Genomic DNA, 16081 nt, shown 5'->3' with positions numbered 1-16081 from the left:
CGGTTGGGAATACAAACATAGTTTTCAGTCTGTATTTGGGTGAGTCCCTGGATGTGAAATCTGGAAAATACTTGTGTACAAATGGACAGGGTCAGTCCAAACCTGAGCTGTTTAAGGATCAGCTGTATCTCCAGTCTGCAAGTTATCAGTTCAGCAGAGGTGGCCCTGCAGTGGCCCCTGGGTCCTGCGTGCTGGTTGTAAATCCATCATCAAATTACTTGTTTGCAGTGTTATCATCTCTCAATCTCTGATGCATTTGGAATGGACTAAATCTCATATATTTAGTACAGTTATATAAAACTAGCAGGGAAATTGGTTTGTTATTGAAAGCACAGAAATCATATCTCAATCTCTGATGCATTTGGAATGGACTAAATCTTATATATTTAGTACAGTTATATAAAACTAGCAGGGAAATTGGTTTGTTATTGAAAGCACAGAATAAAGCATGAGAATTTAGATGTTTAATTATTAAAATATATGCATCTTCTAAAATTTTTACCTTTTAGTTTGCTCCTTTTCCACGGGACTCTGATTTTCAGAGTTTGAATTCTGTGTCTGTCTCTGTTTCTCTTTAAAACTATACAAAAATAAAAATAAAAATAAAAACAGGCGCTATGAAAACTTGCATTGTATGTAATAGTGTTTTTAAAAGATCCAGCTTACTATAACTTTTTAAGAGCTTAACACATAAAGAAAAATATATAATCCATAGCCTCATACATATCAAGCCTTAGATATTTAACCTGGGTTCATCTTAGATTTCATTTTCTTTACCCTCATATTAATCTTAGTTCATTTATAATTAATTAAAAAATAATTTAAGACAGAGTTTCATTTGTATCTCAAGGAACAATGAGAACAATAATAATGAGAATCTTAATTTTCCTCTTCGCTTGAAGAAATCAGTGATTTTGAATGAAAACATGGAAGGCGAGTAGACAGATAGCTATCTATTACCCACAATTATTCTCTCTTTCTTTCATAGGAATAGAGTAGCAGCTGGATCCGTGGCTGTTTGACTAACTATATTTCTCAATCTCATTTACAACTGGCTCTGGCAATGTGATTGAATTTTGGCCAATAGGATACAAGCAGAAGACTCTGGGTCGTTCCATGAAAAGAAATAGATGGGCGATTTCCCTCTCTATTTCTTCTATTCACACTGGTTGGGAGTCAGTGACAACCAGATAAGCTTTCTTGGACCTGGAGAGGGAAACTGTATTTTGAGAAAATCAGTTTCTTCCTACCACTTCTGGACTGTTTGATGAAAGAGAAACAAATCATGTGATTTAAGCCATTGTATTTTGGCGTCTCTCAGTTACAACAATCCAGCTTGTACTGTAAATAATCCATTAGTTACAAAGCCCATAGGAGATTTTGGTTGGGGCTGTGGCAAAGACAGGGTCTGGCAAGAAAACCAGCTCACAGGTGTGAATCCTCACATTTACTCCTACCTTTTGGGCAACTGTTTATTTTACTTATGTGTCTTCTTTTTTCTCCTTTAAACAGAAAAGAAAATAATCATTTAGAATTATAAATAAATAGAGAAGTACAAGCTTTATATGTCAGTAACCTTTAGGTATTTTATTTTTGTTTTCATTCAACCTTTTTGAGGGCTATATCTCCAGTTACCAATAGACCATCTTGGTTGTTACCACACTAAAAATAGTAATAGCAACAAACACAAACTACCTTTACATTTATAGTATGTTTTTATAGTACCAGTCATTTATAGTATGCTTCTACATGGTTCCATGAGGTTTTCTCATTCACAACAAGGAAAGTATAAAAAGCAGCTGAAATCAGGCAGAAGCTGATAGCACATAATGGGGAGTGTCAAGGAGATGAAGGAACAATAAATAGATCTCAGACATTAAAGTATGCATCCTGGAAGTTAGAGGCTTGCCTGGAGAGCTAGCAGAGGTAGGTTCATGAGGTTTAGGGAAAGAAGCCATCTCTATAACATAAAAGTGCAAGGTGGAACAACAAATGCTAACGTAGAATCTGCAGCAAGTTATCCAGAAGATCTAGCTAAGATAACTAATGAAGGTGGCTACACTAAACAACAGATTTTCAATGTAGAGAAAGTATTCCTGTATTGAAAGAAGATTCTATGTAGCTAGAGAAGAGAAGTCAGTGCCTGGCTTCAAAGCTTCAAAGGACAGGCTGACTGTCCTGTGAGGAACTAATGCAGCTGTGACTTTAAGCTAAAGCCACTGCTCATTTAGCATTCTGAAAATACAGTCGCCAACTAGAATTACACTCAATCTACTCTGCTCTGCTCTATAAATGTAACAATATAGCCTGAATGACAGCACATCTATTTACAACATGGTTTGCTGAATATTTTAAGCCCATGGTTTAGGCTTACTGCTCAGAAAAAAGATTCCTTTAAAAATATTACTGCTCCTTGACAATATACTTGCTCACCCAAGAGCTCTGACGGAGATTTATAATGACATTAATGTTGTTTTCATGTCTGCTGAGACAATACCTATTTTTCAGCCTACAGATCAAAGAGTAATTTTGATTTTCAAGTCTTATTATTTAAGAAATATATACATTTCATACGACTATAGCTGCCATAACTAGTTATTTCTTTGATGGATCTGGAAAAATTAAATTGAAACCCTCTTAAAAGGATTCACCATTATAGATGCCATTAAGAACATTCTTAATTCATGATAAGAGGTCAAAATATCAACATTAATGGGAATTTGGAAAAAGTCGACTCTAAACATCATGGATGACTTTGAAGGGTTCAAGACTTCAGTGGAGGAAGTATGCAGATGTGGTGGAAATAGCAAGAGAAATAGCATTAGAAGTGGGGCCTGAAGATGGGGCTGAATTACTGCAATCTCATGAGGAGCTGCTTCTTATGGATGAGCAAATATATAATATATTGTATTTTTCTCAAGTTGAAAACGGGGAGGCAGACAGACTCCTGCATGCGCCCGACCGGAATCCACCTGGCATGCACACCAGGGAGCGATGAACTGCCCATCTGGGGTGTCGCTCTGTTGCAACCAGAGCCATTCTAGCGCCTGAGGCAGAGGCCATAGAGCCATCCTCAGTGCCCCGGCAAATTTTGCTCCAGTGGAGCCTTGGCTGCGGAAGGGGAAGAGAGAGACAGAGAGGAAGGAGAGGGGGAGGGGTGGAGAAGCAGATGGGCGCTTCTCCTGTGTGCCCTGGCCGGAAATCGAACCCGGGACTCCTGCACGCCAGGCCGATGCTCTACCACTGAGCCAACTGGCCAGGGCTGTCGGATTCAATTTTGAAAGAAGTTCTATTGTGGTCCAAATGGTATCAAACAGCATCATATGCTATAGAGAAATCATTTATAAAAGGAAGACTCAATAAATACAGCAAACTTCAGTGTTGTCTTATGTTTAAAAATTTCTACAGTCACCTCAGCCTTCAGCAACCACAACCCTAATTAGTCAGCAGCCACCAACCCTGAGGCAGGACCCTCCATCAGCAAGAACATGATGGCTCCCTGAAGGCTCGGATAAGGGTTACCATTTGTAAGCAATAAGAAAATCTTTAATTAGAATGTTACATTGTTGGGTTTTGTTTTTTTTTGGATAATGCTGTTGTACCTTTAATAGACTACAATAAAATCGAAACATTTTTTATATGCATTGGGGAACAAAAAATCAGTATGATTCACTAATTTTGCAATTTAGTGGTCTAGAACCAAACCCACAATATCTCCAAGGTATGCTTATAGCACTTTTATTCTTAACTAATTTCACAGAGTCTGTATTTGCGGCCATGTGGCCACTGAAGTTTCTGCTCAGTTATCAGCGAATGATTAGAAAGACATTTCCTTAAATACCTAGAACTAATAGCTCTCCCAGCCTTTGCCAGCCAGGCTCTGCAGGTATTGATGCATGCCTCCAACACACAGCTAGGCAGTTTACAACTCCTCCTTAACTGCTTGCACAGAGCCTCAAGGCTAGCCACAGGTGAGATTCAGGGCTTTCTTAGGTCTTTCCTGAGCATGTGCATAGGCCTGGGTATGTGTACTTCCCTGGGTACTTGTGGCCATCTAGATGGTCAGGAATATGTTGGAGTTTTAAATATAAATATATACCTACAATCTATATATCAAGTATATTACATGCAATATGTATTTATTTGTATACAGTTTTACTGTATTTCTATATTTTCACTTTATATATTTATTTATGTATATATAAATATTTCATACAATATATTTATATTTTATTTATAATTGATATATATAATGTATTTATGTTTAATAAATATTTCTATATCAAGTATTTTTATATAATATATAATTTATAGCATTTTTTGTGTTTGTGATTGCATATGTGTTTTCAGAACCCAACCACTTTTTTAAATTTAATTTTTTTTTTTTTTGTGGCAGAGACACAGAGATTCAGAGAAAGGGACAGATAGAGACAGACAGACAGGAAAGGAGAGAGATGAGAAACATCAATTTCTTCATTGCGGTTCCTTAGCTGTTCACTGATTGATTTCTCATATGTGCCTTGACTGGGAGGCTACAGCAGACCGAGTGACCCCTTGCTCTAGCCAGAGACTTTAGGCTCAAGCTAGTGAGCCTTACTCAAACCCCATGAGCCTGCGCTCAAGCTGGCGACCTCAGGGTCTCTAACCTGGGTCCTCTGCGTCCCAGTCTGACGCTTTATCCACTGCACCACCGCCTAGTCAGGCAGAACCCAACCATTTTTGAACACCTCCACTGCTACTAGCTGTCTAATTCACCATCTTTCTTAGACCAGCACGAAAGCTTCCTTATGGATCACTCATACTACCCTCCTAAAGTTATTTTCCTTGTGGATTCCAGAGCAATCTTAAGAAAAAAAATTATTATCATATTATTCCCTAGCTTAAAACTCTTGAATGTGTTCTCTTTCTAAGACAAGCATCCAAAGTCTTTACCATGACTTATGAGTTCTAAATGACCTTGACAAATCACTTCCCACTTCATTCCATCGACTTCCCCAGCCAGTGGCCTCCTTGTTATTCTCCAAAAGGCCACGCACGTCCGGTCTTGGCCTTTCCACAGAGGTCTTCTCAGACTCAGCCTTGTGGCTTTGTTCCTCCCCTTATTCAAACATCTACTTCCAGGTAAGTTGTCAATGAGGTTTTCCCCGGATACTCTATGTAAGGTGCCATGTTTCTGTCACTTTATACTTCCATTACTCTTTTTCTTTACAGTATTGTTCCCATCTAAAATGACATATACTTATTTGTATATTATCTATACCCCCCACCAAAATGTACACCTAACGAGATTTTGTTCATTTCTTTGGCAGTAAGTAGCTCTTGAATAAATGAATGGAGAATCTAAAAAATAACCAGATTAAATTAATAGTGAGATATATTATGTCCATAAATTGGAAGACTCAATATTTTAAAGATGTCGATTCTTTCTAAAGTCAATCTCTGCAATTCAATAAAAACTTAACAGGGTTTTCAAGGGAACTTGACAAGATGATACCAACATTTATATGAAAGAGCAAATGACCTTAATAGGCAAAGACAATTTTGAAAAAGAAAACAAACAATTGAGAGAAACTTGCTCTACCTTATGTCAAGATATTATAAAATTATAGTACTTATGGAGTATGCTGTGCATTGATGCAGAATAAATAAAATAGAGCAATGGGTCAGATTAGAAAGCCCAGAAACAAATCCATATCTAATATGTAGCAGGTTCATGCATACTGTCTGTGACATTACACATCATCGGAGAAGATATTTAAGAAACAGAGATTGAGCTAGACCTTTCTGAAGAGAAGGCACATGAGTTAAGGGGAATAGTATTTTTTTAATTCATTTTAGAGAGAGTAGAGAAAGAAACAGAGAGAGAAGGGGGGGAGGAGCAGGAAGCATCAACTCCAATATGTGCCTTGACCGGGTGAGCCCAGGGTTTTGAACTGGCGACCTCAGCGTTCCAGGTCGACGCTTTATCCACTGCGCCACCACAGGTCAGGCCAGAATAGTATTTTATGTAGTGTCAACAGCAAGTGCAAAGGCCCCAAGGCAGAAACCTACTCAATATGTTCAAGGAAACCAAAGTACTGTGTGAGAGAAAGAATAGTAAGAGAAGAGATTTAAGAGCTAATCAGGGGCAGTTTATGTAATGCTTTGTAGGCATGGTGAGGAGCTTAGACTTTTTCTAGGTTCCACTAGAAGCCATGGGAAGGGTATGAACAGTTGGATGGCAGAGTGCTGAGTGGAGAATGAATAATAGGTAGGAAGAGTGAATTCCGAGTGCCCAGTTAGGAAGACTCTGCAGGTTTCCAGTTCTAAGACAATAGGACTTGAACTGGGGTGGTGGCAAGAGAAATAATGAACAAATCTGACACGTAGTTTTGAAACGTTGTGATATTTAAATGTGAGCAGTTAGAAGAAGGGAGGAACCAAGCACACCTTCTACATTTTTAGTTCGAGCAACAGAGTAGACATAGTGCCATTTTGAGGATGACTGGTGGTAGATGACAGGTGTGGGTGAAATAAAGCAATCTGTCTGGCATATCAAATTTAAGGACATCAATGGAATGTACATGCAAGTTTGGAGTAAGAAGTTGAGTTTATGACCTGGCAGTTGAAGAGAGGGACAGGGGAGGAGAAATATAATTGGCAGCATTAACATATTGATGGAATTTCCAACTACCAGACTGGATGAAATTCCTAAGGAGAGAGTATAGTTAGAGATGAAGAAAGGACCCAGGTCTGAACCCTGGGGCACTCTAACGTGTAGATATCAGGAAGCCCAGAAGGGACCACTAGCAAAACCAGCAGAGGGGACCACCGCTAACCCACCACTATCAATGCTACCACCAGCATCGCGGACAGAGGAACAGGAAGGAGCTGTTAGTGAGTGGGAGGCGGTGGTATTCCAGAAGACAAGAGAAGAGAGTGCATCCAGCAGCATGTCCTGAGGGGACCACGTTCTTCCAGTTTACTCACCTGATCAAGGCGATGCCAAGGCCTGCCAGGTATTAGAAGACAAGAGGTAGACAACAACCTCCTAGTCAGAAAGGTCAAGATCAGCTGATTACCGCAGACCACCTCAGGCAAGCCGCACCAGCTCCATCCTCTTGACTGGAGAAACCAGCTTGCTGGGGACCGATCCCTTCAGGTCTAAGACCCAGGCTCGTGGGAAGAGGTATATCTCCTTCTCCACCACTGCTCTCCACACTGGCTGCCTATCCCTGCCTCACCCATCAGGTCAGCAGGGCCACTTATCTATGGTCAATCTGGACAGTGCTCCTGGGAACATGCAGGCTAGAGGCATCTCACCCCCATAATGAGATCGATAGAGAACCCCCACTAGCCAACAACATTGACGACTACATCACCATCTATGACAAAGAATCAGCAATATCAGCAATGAGCCTGACCAGGTGGTGGCGCAGTAGATAGAGTGTTGGATTGGAACTCAGAGGACCCAGGTTTGAAACCCCGAGGTCGCCAGCTTGAGTGTGGGCTCATCCAGCTTGAGCAGAGGCTCACCAGCTTGAGCGTGGGGTTGCTGGCTTGAGTGTGGGATCATAGACATGACCCCATGGTCGCTCGCTTGAGCCCAAATGTTGCTGGCTTGAGCAAGGGGTCACTCACTCTGCTGTAGCCCCCCCGGTCCAAGCACATATGAGAAAACAATCAATGAACAGCTAAGGTGCAGAAACAAAGAATTAGTGCTTCTTATTTCTCTCCCTTCCTGTCTGTCTGTCCCTATCTGTCCCTCTGTCTCTGTTTCTGTAAAAAAAAAATAATAATAATAAAGAACCAGCAATGAAAAGTCACCAAGATTCTAACCTGTAGTTTCCTAACATTTCTTTATCTTTCCCTTTGTTTTCATTTAAATTTTCTTTTGCTCTAAGTATATATTTTGTACAAACATATATTTGGATTAAACTTTTCACAAAGTGAGACTATTTATTTATTTATTTAAATTACTTATGCAACACATTCTTGGATGCACCAATAGGCAAAGGCTTAACTATTTCTAATGCAGGGTCTCTGGTTATCGGCCACAAAGCAGCAGGAAGGAATTTCTGGGGTGTTAGAACCTTGAAGACCTGGGGTGAGGACAGCAGGAGGAGAAAACCAGCCCAAGTAGTTGGGGTACAATGCTGGTGTAACCTCGTGAGGTTCATCCTTCTCTGTGTCATCACTGTGGGAAAACACAGAGGGCCCTACTTCGTATTTAGCCCCTGAGATTGTTAGATTGTGGGGCTGTGTCGGGAAGTACCTGTGTCACTAGGAACCAATGTTGTGTGTGACCATCCTCTGGGCTACGTGAAAGATGGATCCTTGACTCTTTGTCTCTGGGTGAAACTTAGAGCTTGAAAAAAAAGAAAGCTCTGGGCTCACCACTTATTCTGTGGAAGTGGGGTCACTGTGAATTGTTCTGGTACATTGTATAAACTGAGCTGTGGGGACTGCATTTGCATAAGTCAACACGATTCCACCCAGTGTTTAGTATGAGCATAACCTTGGCCAAAGTCTTTCAAAATCTTGACCTTTATTGCAGAAGCCTTCCATAACCCCATTGGGGGGGAGAACTCCTGTCCCCCCAAATCTTGTTCTTCCTTCCATTCTGCCAAATTTCCCACCCTGCCCCCTTAACGATGGACAGTTTTGAGGTCTGCTTCTATATCTTCTCCCCAACTTGGTATGTGGAAAGGAAAACCGAGTTTTAGCAGTCATTAGTATAACTGGGGTTTGATTTATACGGAAAGAGAAGTTGTGGAAGGCTTGGGGGTATGCGATGGGTAAAGGAGAGCAGTGAGAAATGATGTGTGATGAGGCCCAAAAAGATGAGGTCTGGTAGATGGGACGTAGGGAAAGGAGGGTCACTGGCCTGTACTTCTTACAAGGCTAACGAATGAAATTCCAGAGGCCAGATTTTAAAAACATATCCCTTTATAAATGACAAAGACTTACAGAAAGAGATGGAGGGAAAGTCTGCTCCACCCATAATGGTGGAAGGAGAGAGAACATTCTGTACATAAAACTAATGTAAGGACTCTGATTTAACAGTGTACAATTGAGAAATTTCATAAGTCTTGTAGAATATGGAGATGTGTTCATTTGTAACCATGACCAATTTGTTCTGTTCTGTTAATATAAATTTGTCTGTGACAGAGTTATTTGAAGGGGGTCTTATAATATTCCCCTAAATTAGAAATTAATGCTACTTCTCATAAAACCAATTTCCCAAGAAAGTTAATTCTAATTGACTGTCTTGATAATTTTTAGGACTGGTAGTATGCTACTTGAAGTGATGTCTGGATCTCTAAACTGTATAAATATTTGTACATTTATACATTAAGTCAGAAAAAGATCCTCGATGTTCTGATTTCCTCACATGTACATAGGTGATCGAATGACCACAGATTTCCTATTTAAATAAAGATTTTGAGAGTCTTGTTGCACTTAAATTTACTCCAGCTATTCTGTAATGGGAAAAACACGAGGTTCACAGTAACAAATTTGTACAACATATAAAACAATTTTAAAAAGGATAAGAAAATTCTTAGTGGAAGACCATTTTAAATAACACATGAATAAATGGGTAGAAGTCTCTGTTCTCTCCAAATTGATCTGCAAATTCAATGCATTTCTGTGCAGCGATCCCAATGAACTTGGGAAGGAGATGGGGGAAATCTTTTTGAGTTAATTCTAAATTTCACCCACAGTGAGTCATCAGGATGGTGGTACCTCTGATATCAATTTTATTTTCTGTAGATCCTTCAATTGCAGAACAGAAACTAGTAGATAGATAAGCAAAGGCACTGTGCAATCAGAGATGACTCAAAGTATGATGTAATAGTGGAGGGGATATTTTAATGATTCCCACCTCATACACACACACAAAAAGAGCAAAACTCAGGGATTATAGATGCAAACATTAAAAATGATCAGGTATGTCAAACACCCTCTAGAATCAAGCATAGAATATTTAAAAAACATTCAGTTAGAAAAGGCTGTTGTAAATATAATAGGAAACCCAAGATTTAGATGACAAATTTGACTACCTACAAATTTATAACTTCTCTAGGACAAAAGATTAACAAATTAAAAAAAAAAACCAATAAATGAGACAACATACATGACCAAGATTTAATATATGTTATAAAAAATTTCTATATTCATTCAGTATAGTAAGAAGATAAACAGCATCACAGGGAACACTGACACAGCGTGCTATGACAAATAGTTGTCTGGAGAAGTAAAATGACCAAAACAAATGAAAAATGCTCAGCCACACTAAAAATGAAAATAGTGCATGTGGAAGCACCCTTAAATAAGACTTTTTATCTCTTAAAAATGTTAAATGCTTTTATTGTCTAGGTGATGTGTTCATTGTAAAAAGCAAGAAAAGGAAAAGTATGCATAGATTTTACCTATTTAGATAATTAAAACTATATTCTAAATGTACTAATATATGCACAGAAAAATTCTGAAAAGATCCATCGATGTTTATAAATCACATATACTTTAAAATCAGATTAAAATAAAACATGAAGATATGAGCATTTTGGAAAAAAGTCACTTTAATAGGCATTTTTTGTCTTATGAAAGGTATAGAAAATAATTATAATAAACTTTAGCATTAAAAATAGTTCATTTGTAACATAAAAGTCAAGTAAATTTTTATGCACTCTTACTTCTTTTCCCATTGTGTTTTTCCAAAGTAGAATTGCTTCCAATATCCGTGGTATCTAGAAAGTAACAGGTGATGGTTAGAGAACTGAAATTTATAAATTAAAGTTACAAATCTTATGACAATTCACATTGTGGAAGGCTTGAGTTCATAACAATATCTGAGCGCCTAAATGAATCAAACAGGTACAAATTGATCTCTAAAGTCTTTATTTCTCTGAGGTTTTGAAAGAACTCTTCATTATTACATGCATCAGTTTCCTCACTTAAGAAATGAATGGGTAGCAAAAGTTAACCTGTTCAGGCTTTAGATTTCTTCATGAAGTTTAAATAAGATGTGGTACTTTGCAAAAGTTAATGAGAAATCACCATATAAATTACTAGTATACTGGAGGGCAGCCTTCAAAACTATATAATGAGTTTAAGAATAGTAATCTGAGGTCTTTTTCCTGACAGATAGCAGGACCATTACTTTGCCTTTTGAGGTCTTTTCTTGCTTGTGACAAAGTGACACTATTACCTCGCTACAGAAGAACATTGGGATTTCTTTGCTCCATGAACAAGGGTAGAAGTCACTATAGAAATCCAACACTTTGGTATTGATATGTTAATATAGTATACAAGATATTGTAGTTTTTTTCCTTTTTATTAGTATATTTCTACTATATCATCCATATAAATCAACAGGATCCATTCTACTAAACATGAATGTAATCATGATCTGCTTCTCAACTGTTCCCAAAGAGTCAGGTCAAGTAAATGTAGAGAACAAGATTCTGACATGGATCAACTCCTTCCTTATTAAAGTGTGCTCAGAGTCAAGTGCAGCAGGAAACAGGAACTCTGATTTCAAGATTCTTGGCTTCCAGCAGCCTGGGTCCTGTGACTCTCACCTACATAACTGACCTACTCCCTGCTGGCGAGCTGCCTTTGGTTGTCCCTGAACCCTGATCACCTATCACTGACACAGCAAGGGTCTGTGGTAGCTGCTGACTCACCTCCACCCCAAGACCCATGGGTTGCCTTAACCATCATGTCAGATGCTTGGCTACTTTCAGTCCTTGTCTCTTGGCCTCTTGACACACTTTCTGGTAAACACATGACACAGGAACACTTCTTATATCCAAGTCCTATAATTTGCAACAAATTTTAATTTGTGCCCCCTGCGGTATAACCATCCTCCTTCCCTACCCCTGTATCAGAGGCTGGCTCTGCCTCTGAGGTCTCTTTGGCCATTGTTGCCCCTTACTGTCTCTGTCCCTGCCTTTCAATCTGTTCTTTCTCTATTTTCTTATTCTCTTTGCCCCAAATATGCATCTTTTCCTATTTTTTTCTTTATGTGCTTCTCTCATCCACTCCTTAAGACATTTTAAACAAATATTTGTATTTTTATCTAATGTTATTTTCCCCCCCAGAAATATTGTTTCATTTATATGTCTACACATATGTATATATAATTAAACTATTAAAATAATTGTTGTAAGCATTCCATATAAATACTCTAATAAACTATCTCTTGCCAGACAAATTTCCAAATGGTGGAATACAGAGAGCGAACAATTCTTTCCATTCACTCAGCAAATTTACTAAGCTTCTCTCGTGTACCAGGTGCAGCTCTGGTTGAAGTGAGAAATGTGATAGATACTGATTAGAGTGGGTGCATTGGACAGGAAGGCGCATGGACAGGCTGGGGACATTTATAAGGAGGAATTCACAGTTAGGTTACAGAGGATTATATGGATTGAGGAGATGATGGTGTCACTGATGACTCTGAGAATATGCATTTGAAAGAATGGGTAAATTAATAGTGGGTTAACGGGAAGCCTAGAAGACAAGGCTGGGTTGGAGATGTACGTTTCGGAACTGTTAGGTTGCAGATGGTGGTTGAAGCCATAAGAGTGGATGAAATGCCTGGCGAGTTACAGGGTCCACTTTGACATCTGGGGACACCTTTCCCTGACAACTCACTGCTGGGGTGAACCACCGTCACACCAACACTGCTTGTGTCTCATGGTCATCTCAGATCCCAGCATCTCTCCGTCTCTCTCTTCTCTCCCTTTCACACTGCCCCCTCTTCTCTACCATTCTTTCTCTTGTGTTGTAAGTCTTTCTCTGCGTCGTTCTTCTAGTGCCTTGCCTAATTCCTCGGCATTTACTACCCTGCGTGGCTCTCATTCCCATCTATTTTTCTACGCTCCCATCTGTGCACCTGGTTTTATTATTTTCCCTCTTTCGCTGTCATTTCCCTTCTGTTTTCTCTTTACTTCTAGTCTGTTCCTGTCCATCTTAACTTGATCTTTTGGCTATTTTCATAACCTCAATCTCTGTCTTTATATTTTCTTCATCTGTGTTCAGCTTCATCTCCCAGAATGTTGTTTTTGTCATCACCAAGTGCCTGCTGTTTGACACGGACCTCACCTATTGACCGCTCTTTCTTTTGCCTCCAGGTCCCTCTGAGCTTTCTACACCGCAGGTCTGTCGGTCAGCCATGGGCTTTATCACCATACTTCTGGTAAACTTCTGAGGTGTTTCTTGAAGGCCATCCCTCTCCCCCCACAAAGCTCCATCTGTTGATATTTGGATTCCATGTCCACTTAGAAAGACTTGAAACTTACTCAGATACATTTCATTTGATGACCCCAGCCTTCCCTTTCCACTCTCTCTCTGTGGCTCCCTTAAGCCGGGCGATGCAGCCCTGATCTGTGCCCAAATCTGTCTCTACACGAGTGTGTGTTCATTTGTGTGTGTGTGTGTGTGTGTGTGTGTGTGTGTGTGTGTGCTTGGCAGTGTTTTTAGGGAGAGGTAAGGAGGAGAAGGAAGAGCTCTTCTTCTAGGCAGACAGGGACACACAGAAAACTGAGAACTACTATCACAACCGGCTTCTCCACCACGTGCTAACAGGCTGGCATCTCTTCTGATGCTCTTCCTCTAATCATTTGAAGAGCTTGGAATCCACAGGACACTGAAGGGAAGTAAGGAAACGACACACCATGGACAGTGACCAGGGAACACACTCCCCTCTGCTCGAGCTGAATAGTGTGCACAGCTCGGGGGAGCTACGGGAAAGCACACCTGCTCCGGGGACCACACCTCACGGACAGCGGACAGTCTGTGTCCCTTCTTCTATCTCGCCATCCTTGTTCTTTTCTTATTTCTCCGTTTTTTTTTGCTCACTGCTCTGCCTCACATGTTTCTATCTCCGTCGTGTTGGTTCTGTGAGCTTCTCTGTCCCTGATTTGTGTTTCTCTCTTAAAATCAATGATACTGTTGATTGCCGTTTCTATTTCTCTGTCCACCCTTTTAGCTATATCATTGTGGGTGTTTTGTATACTATATAGCTGGCCCTATTCTTGCTATGTTGTTTCTTTATGATTTTCATTTTTCTCTCTTTATCAAGATATAATTGTACATTTCAATATCCACACCAACGTTGGTGATTATACATCTAACAATATATACAACTACTTATTTATTTATTGTTGCTAAGTAAATTTGTGTGTGTGTGTCAGACACTGATACATTCCCTTGTGAATATGTCAGGTCTCTTAGACCTCCTTTTGGGACTTCGATCATGTGATAGAGCTCTTATCTTTCTGCCTGTTACGTATGATGCTCACCCTTTTTGACCTTTATAAAGTTGTATATCAATTTTTTCATCCCCAAATGAGGAGAGCTAGAGTTAGCCTGCCTAAGTCTTACGGATTTTGTCACGATGATGTAAGATCTTATGCCAACGTACTTTAAAATAACTTGATATAAGCCAATGCGTCGTGATGGAAAATCTGTCAAAGACTATACTAAAGTTTGAGAGTGGTTGATCTGAAACCTTTATTTCTGACTATAATCACATAGCAGAACCAATTCTCTATTGAGGTTTTTACAGTGGCGAATGATATTAGTGTCGGTCAATATATCACTAGAGAAATCTAAGATCTTAGAGTAAGCAGGTATGAGAGGAAGTGTTTAAAAAAGACGTCACCATTTCGGCAATTATTTCTTCTACAACAGAGATATACAATTACATACGTTTCGTCAACAGGACTCAGCCCGTTAAACATGCGTCTTTACATTTCCTGCCTCCTCCCATTTTCTAAAAGGTTGAAGGGAGTTCCCAGGGTAACTGGGCATAAGGTCTTCAAGGTTCTCAGAACGCAATGCATCTGGAAACAGAAGCTTTTAATTCAGATTCCTGACATTTCGCAGGCCAAGGCTTGGCATCTTAATCTTCTTTACCTGACCCGTTTCTTAGGGCTGAGCTAGAGGTTTCCTGAGGCTCTTCTCTGTCACTCAAATCCGTAGAGTCAGCACTGTTGGGCCCTGCAGAAAGAAATACAGTTCCGGTAACAGTCTCCGTCTGCGTCCTAGGAACCAACCCAGCAGGAACTCTTCAAAAGGACAATTGTGAAAGGGAGGCTTGTGTAGGAGGGGTAGGGACATTGTCACTGGCCAAGGTTGCTCCAGGAGCCATCCCCAAGGACGGGGGACAACTTTGCCCTGGAAGGCACTCCCTCTTGTCAGTATTTCTTACACTTCTTAGCCTTTCCCCTTGTCTCACACACTTCTTCCACTCTACTCTGTTTCTGATGCAGAGGACCCGTGGAGGCAACATTATCAAGATGTCGGAGCCTCCAGCAGCTGGTCCTCAGTGATTGTGGGGAGCAGAGCGTCCGCCACCCTAGGACGACTTTGTCCTTTAGGGGAGTGAACAGTATGAAGTCACACTGCGCTTGTGCCATGGACCTTTTATACCAATTAGCCCAGCTCACCTACTGTAAAATGTACAATGTGCATCAGCTAACATTTCAACACATATTTTTTTTTAAATTTAAAAGATATAACCAAAAAATTGACGGAAAGATAATTTGTTATATCAAGAGTTTTTTTTTTTTCTTTTTTTTTTTTTCTTTTTTTTGAAGCTGGAAACAGGGACAGACAGTCAGACAGACTCCCGCATGCGCCCGACCGGGATCCACCCGGCACGCCCACCAGGGGCGACGCTCTGCCCACCAGGGGGCGATGCTCTGCCCATCCTGGGCGTCGCCATGTTGCGACCAGAGCCACTCTAGCACCTGAGGCAGAGGCCAAGGAGCCATCCCCAGCGCCCGGGCCATCTTTGCTCCAATGGAGCCTTGGCTGCGAGAGGGGAAGAGAGAGACAGAGAGGAAAGCGCAGCGGAGGGTTGGAGAAGCAAATGGGCGCTTCTCCTGTGTGCCCTGGCCGGGAATTGAACCCGGGTCCTCCACACGCTAGGCCGACGCTCTACCACTGAGCCAACCGGCCAGGGCGTTATATCAAGAGTTTTAATTGTTCTTACGTCTTTGCTTACTGCTTGTTTCCCAGATAGATTCGTTTCCAATCTCTGCAGAATCTAGGAGATAAAGAAAAACGCAATCAGTAATCTATAATGAAA

At 40.3% G+C, this 16081-nt stretch overlaps 1 protein-coding gene across 2 annotated transcripts in view; it reads right to left on the bottom strand.

Annotated features, from left to right (window-relative positions):
- LOC136378397 (nuclear autoantigen Sp-100-like) overlaps positions 1-16081 on the bottom strand; it is a 79887-nt gene that overhangs the window by 17677 nt on the left and 46129 nt on the right. For both annotated transcript variants that reach the window (XM_066345279.1, XM_066345280.1), the window contains 6 exons: positions 15986-16039; positions 14905-14988; positions 11670-11801; positions 10677-10730; positions 1458-1502; positions 503-580 (listed from right to left, as the gene is read on the bottom strand). In XM_066345279.1, the coding sequence (XP_066201376.1) occupies positions 503-580; positions 1458-1502; positions 10677-10730; positions 11670-11801; positions 14905-14988; positions 15986-16039 (447 nt within the window). The remainder of the gene's footprint in view (positions 1-502; positions 581-1457; positions 1503-10676; positions 10731-11669; positions 11802-14904; positions 14989-15985; positions 16040-16081) is intronic.

The sequence above is a fragment of the Saccopteryx leptura genome, chromosome 7 (assembly GCF_036850995.1).
Source record: "Saccopteryx leptura isolate mSacLep1 chromosome 7, mSacLep1_pri_phased_curated, whole genome shotgun sequence".
NCBI lineage: Eukaryota > Metazoa > Chordata > Mammalia > Chiroptera > Emballonuridae > Saccopteryx > Saccopteryx leptura.
Note: the sequence above shows the minus strand (reverse complement) of the source record. Positions and strands in the feature narration are given on the sequence as shown.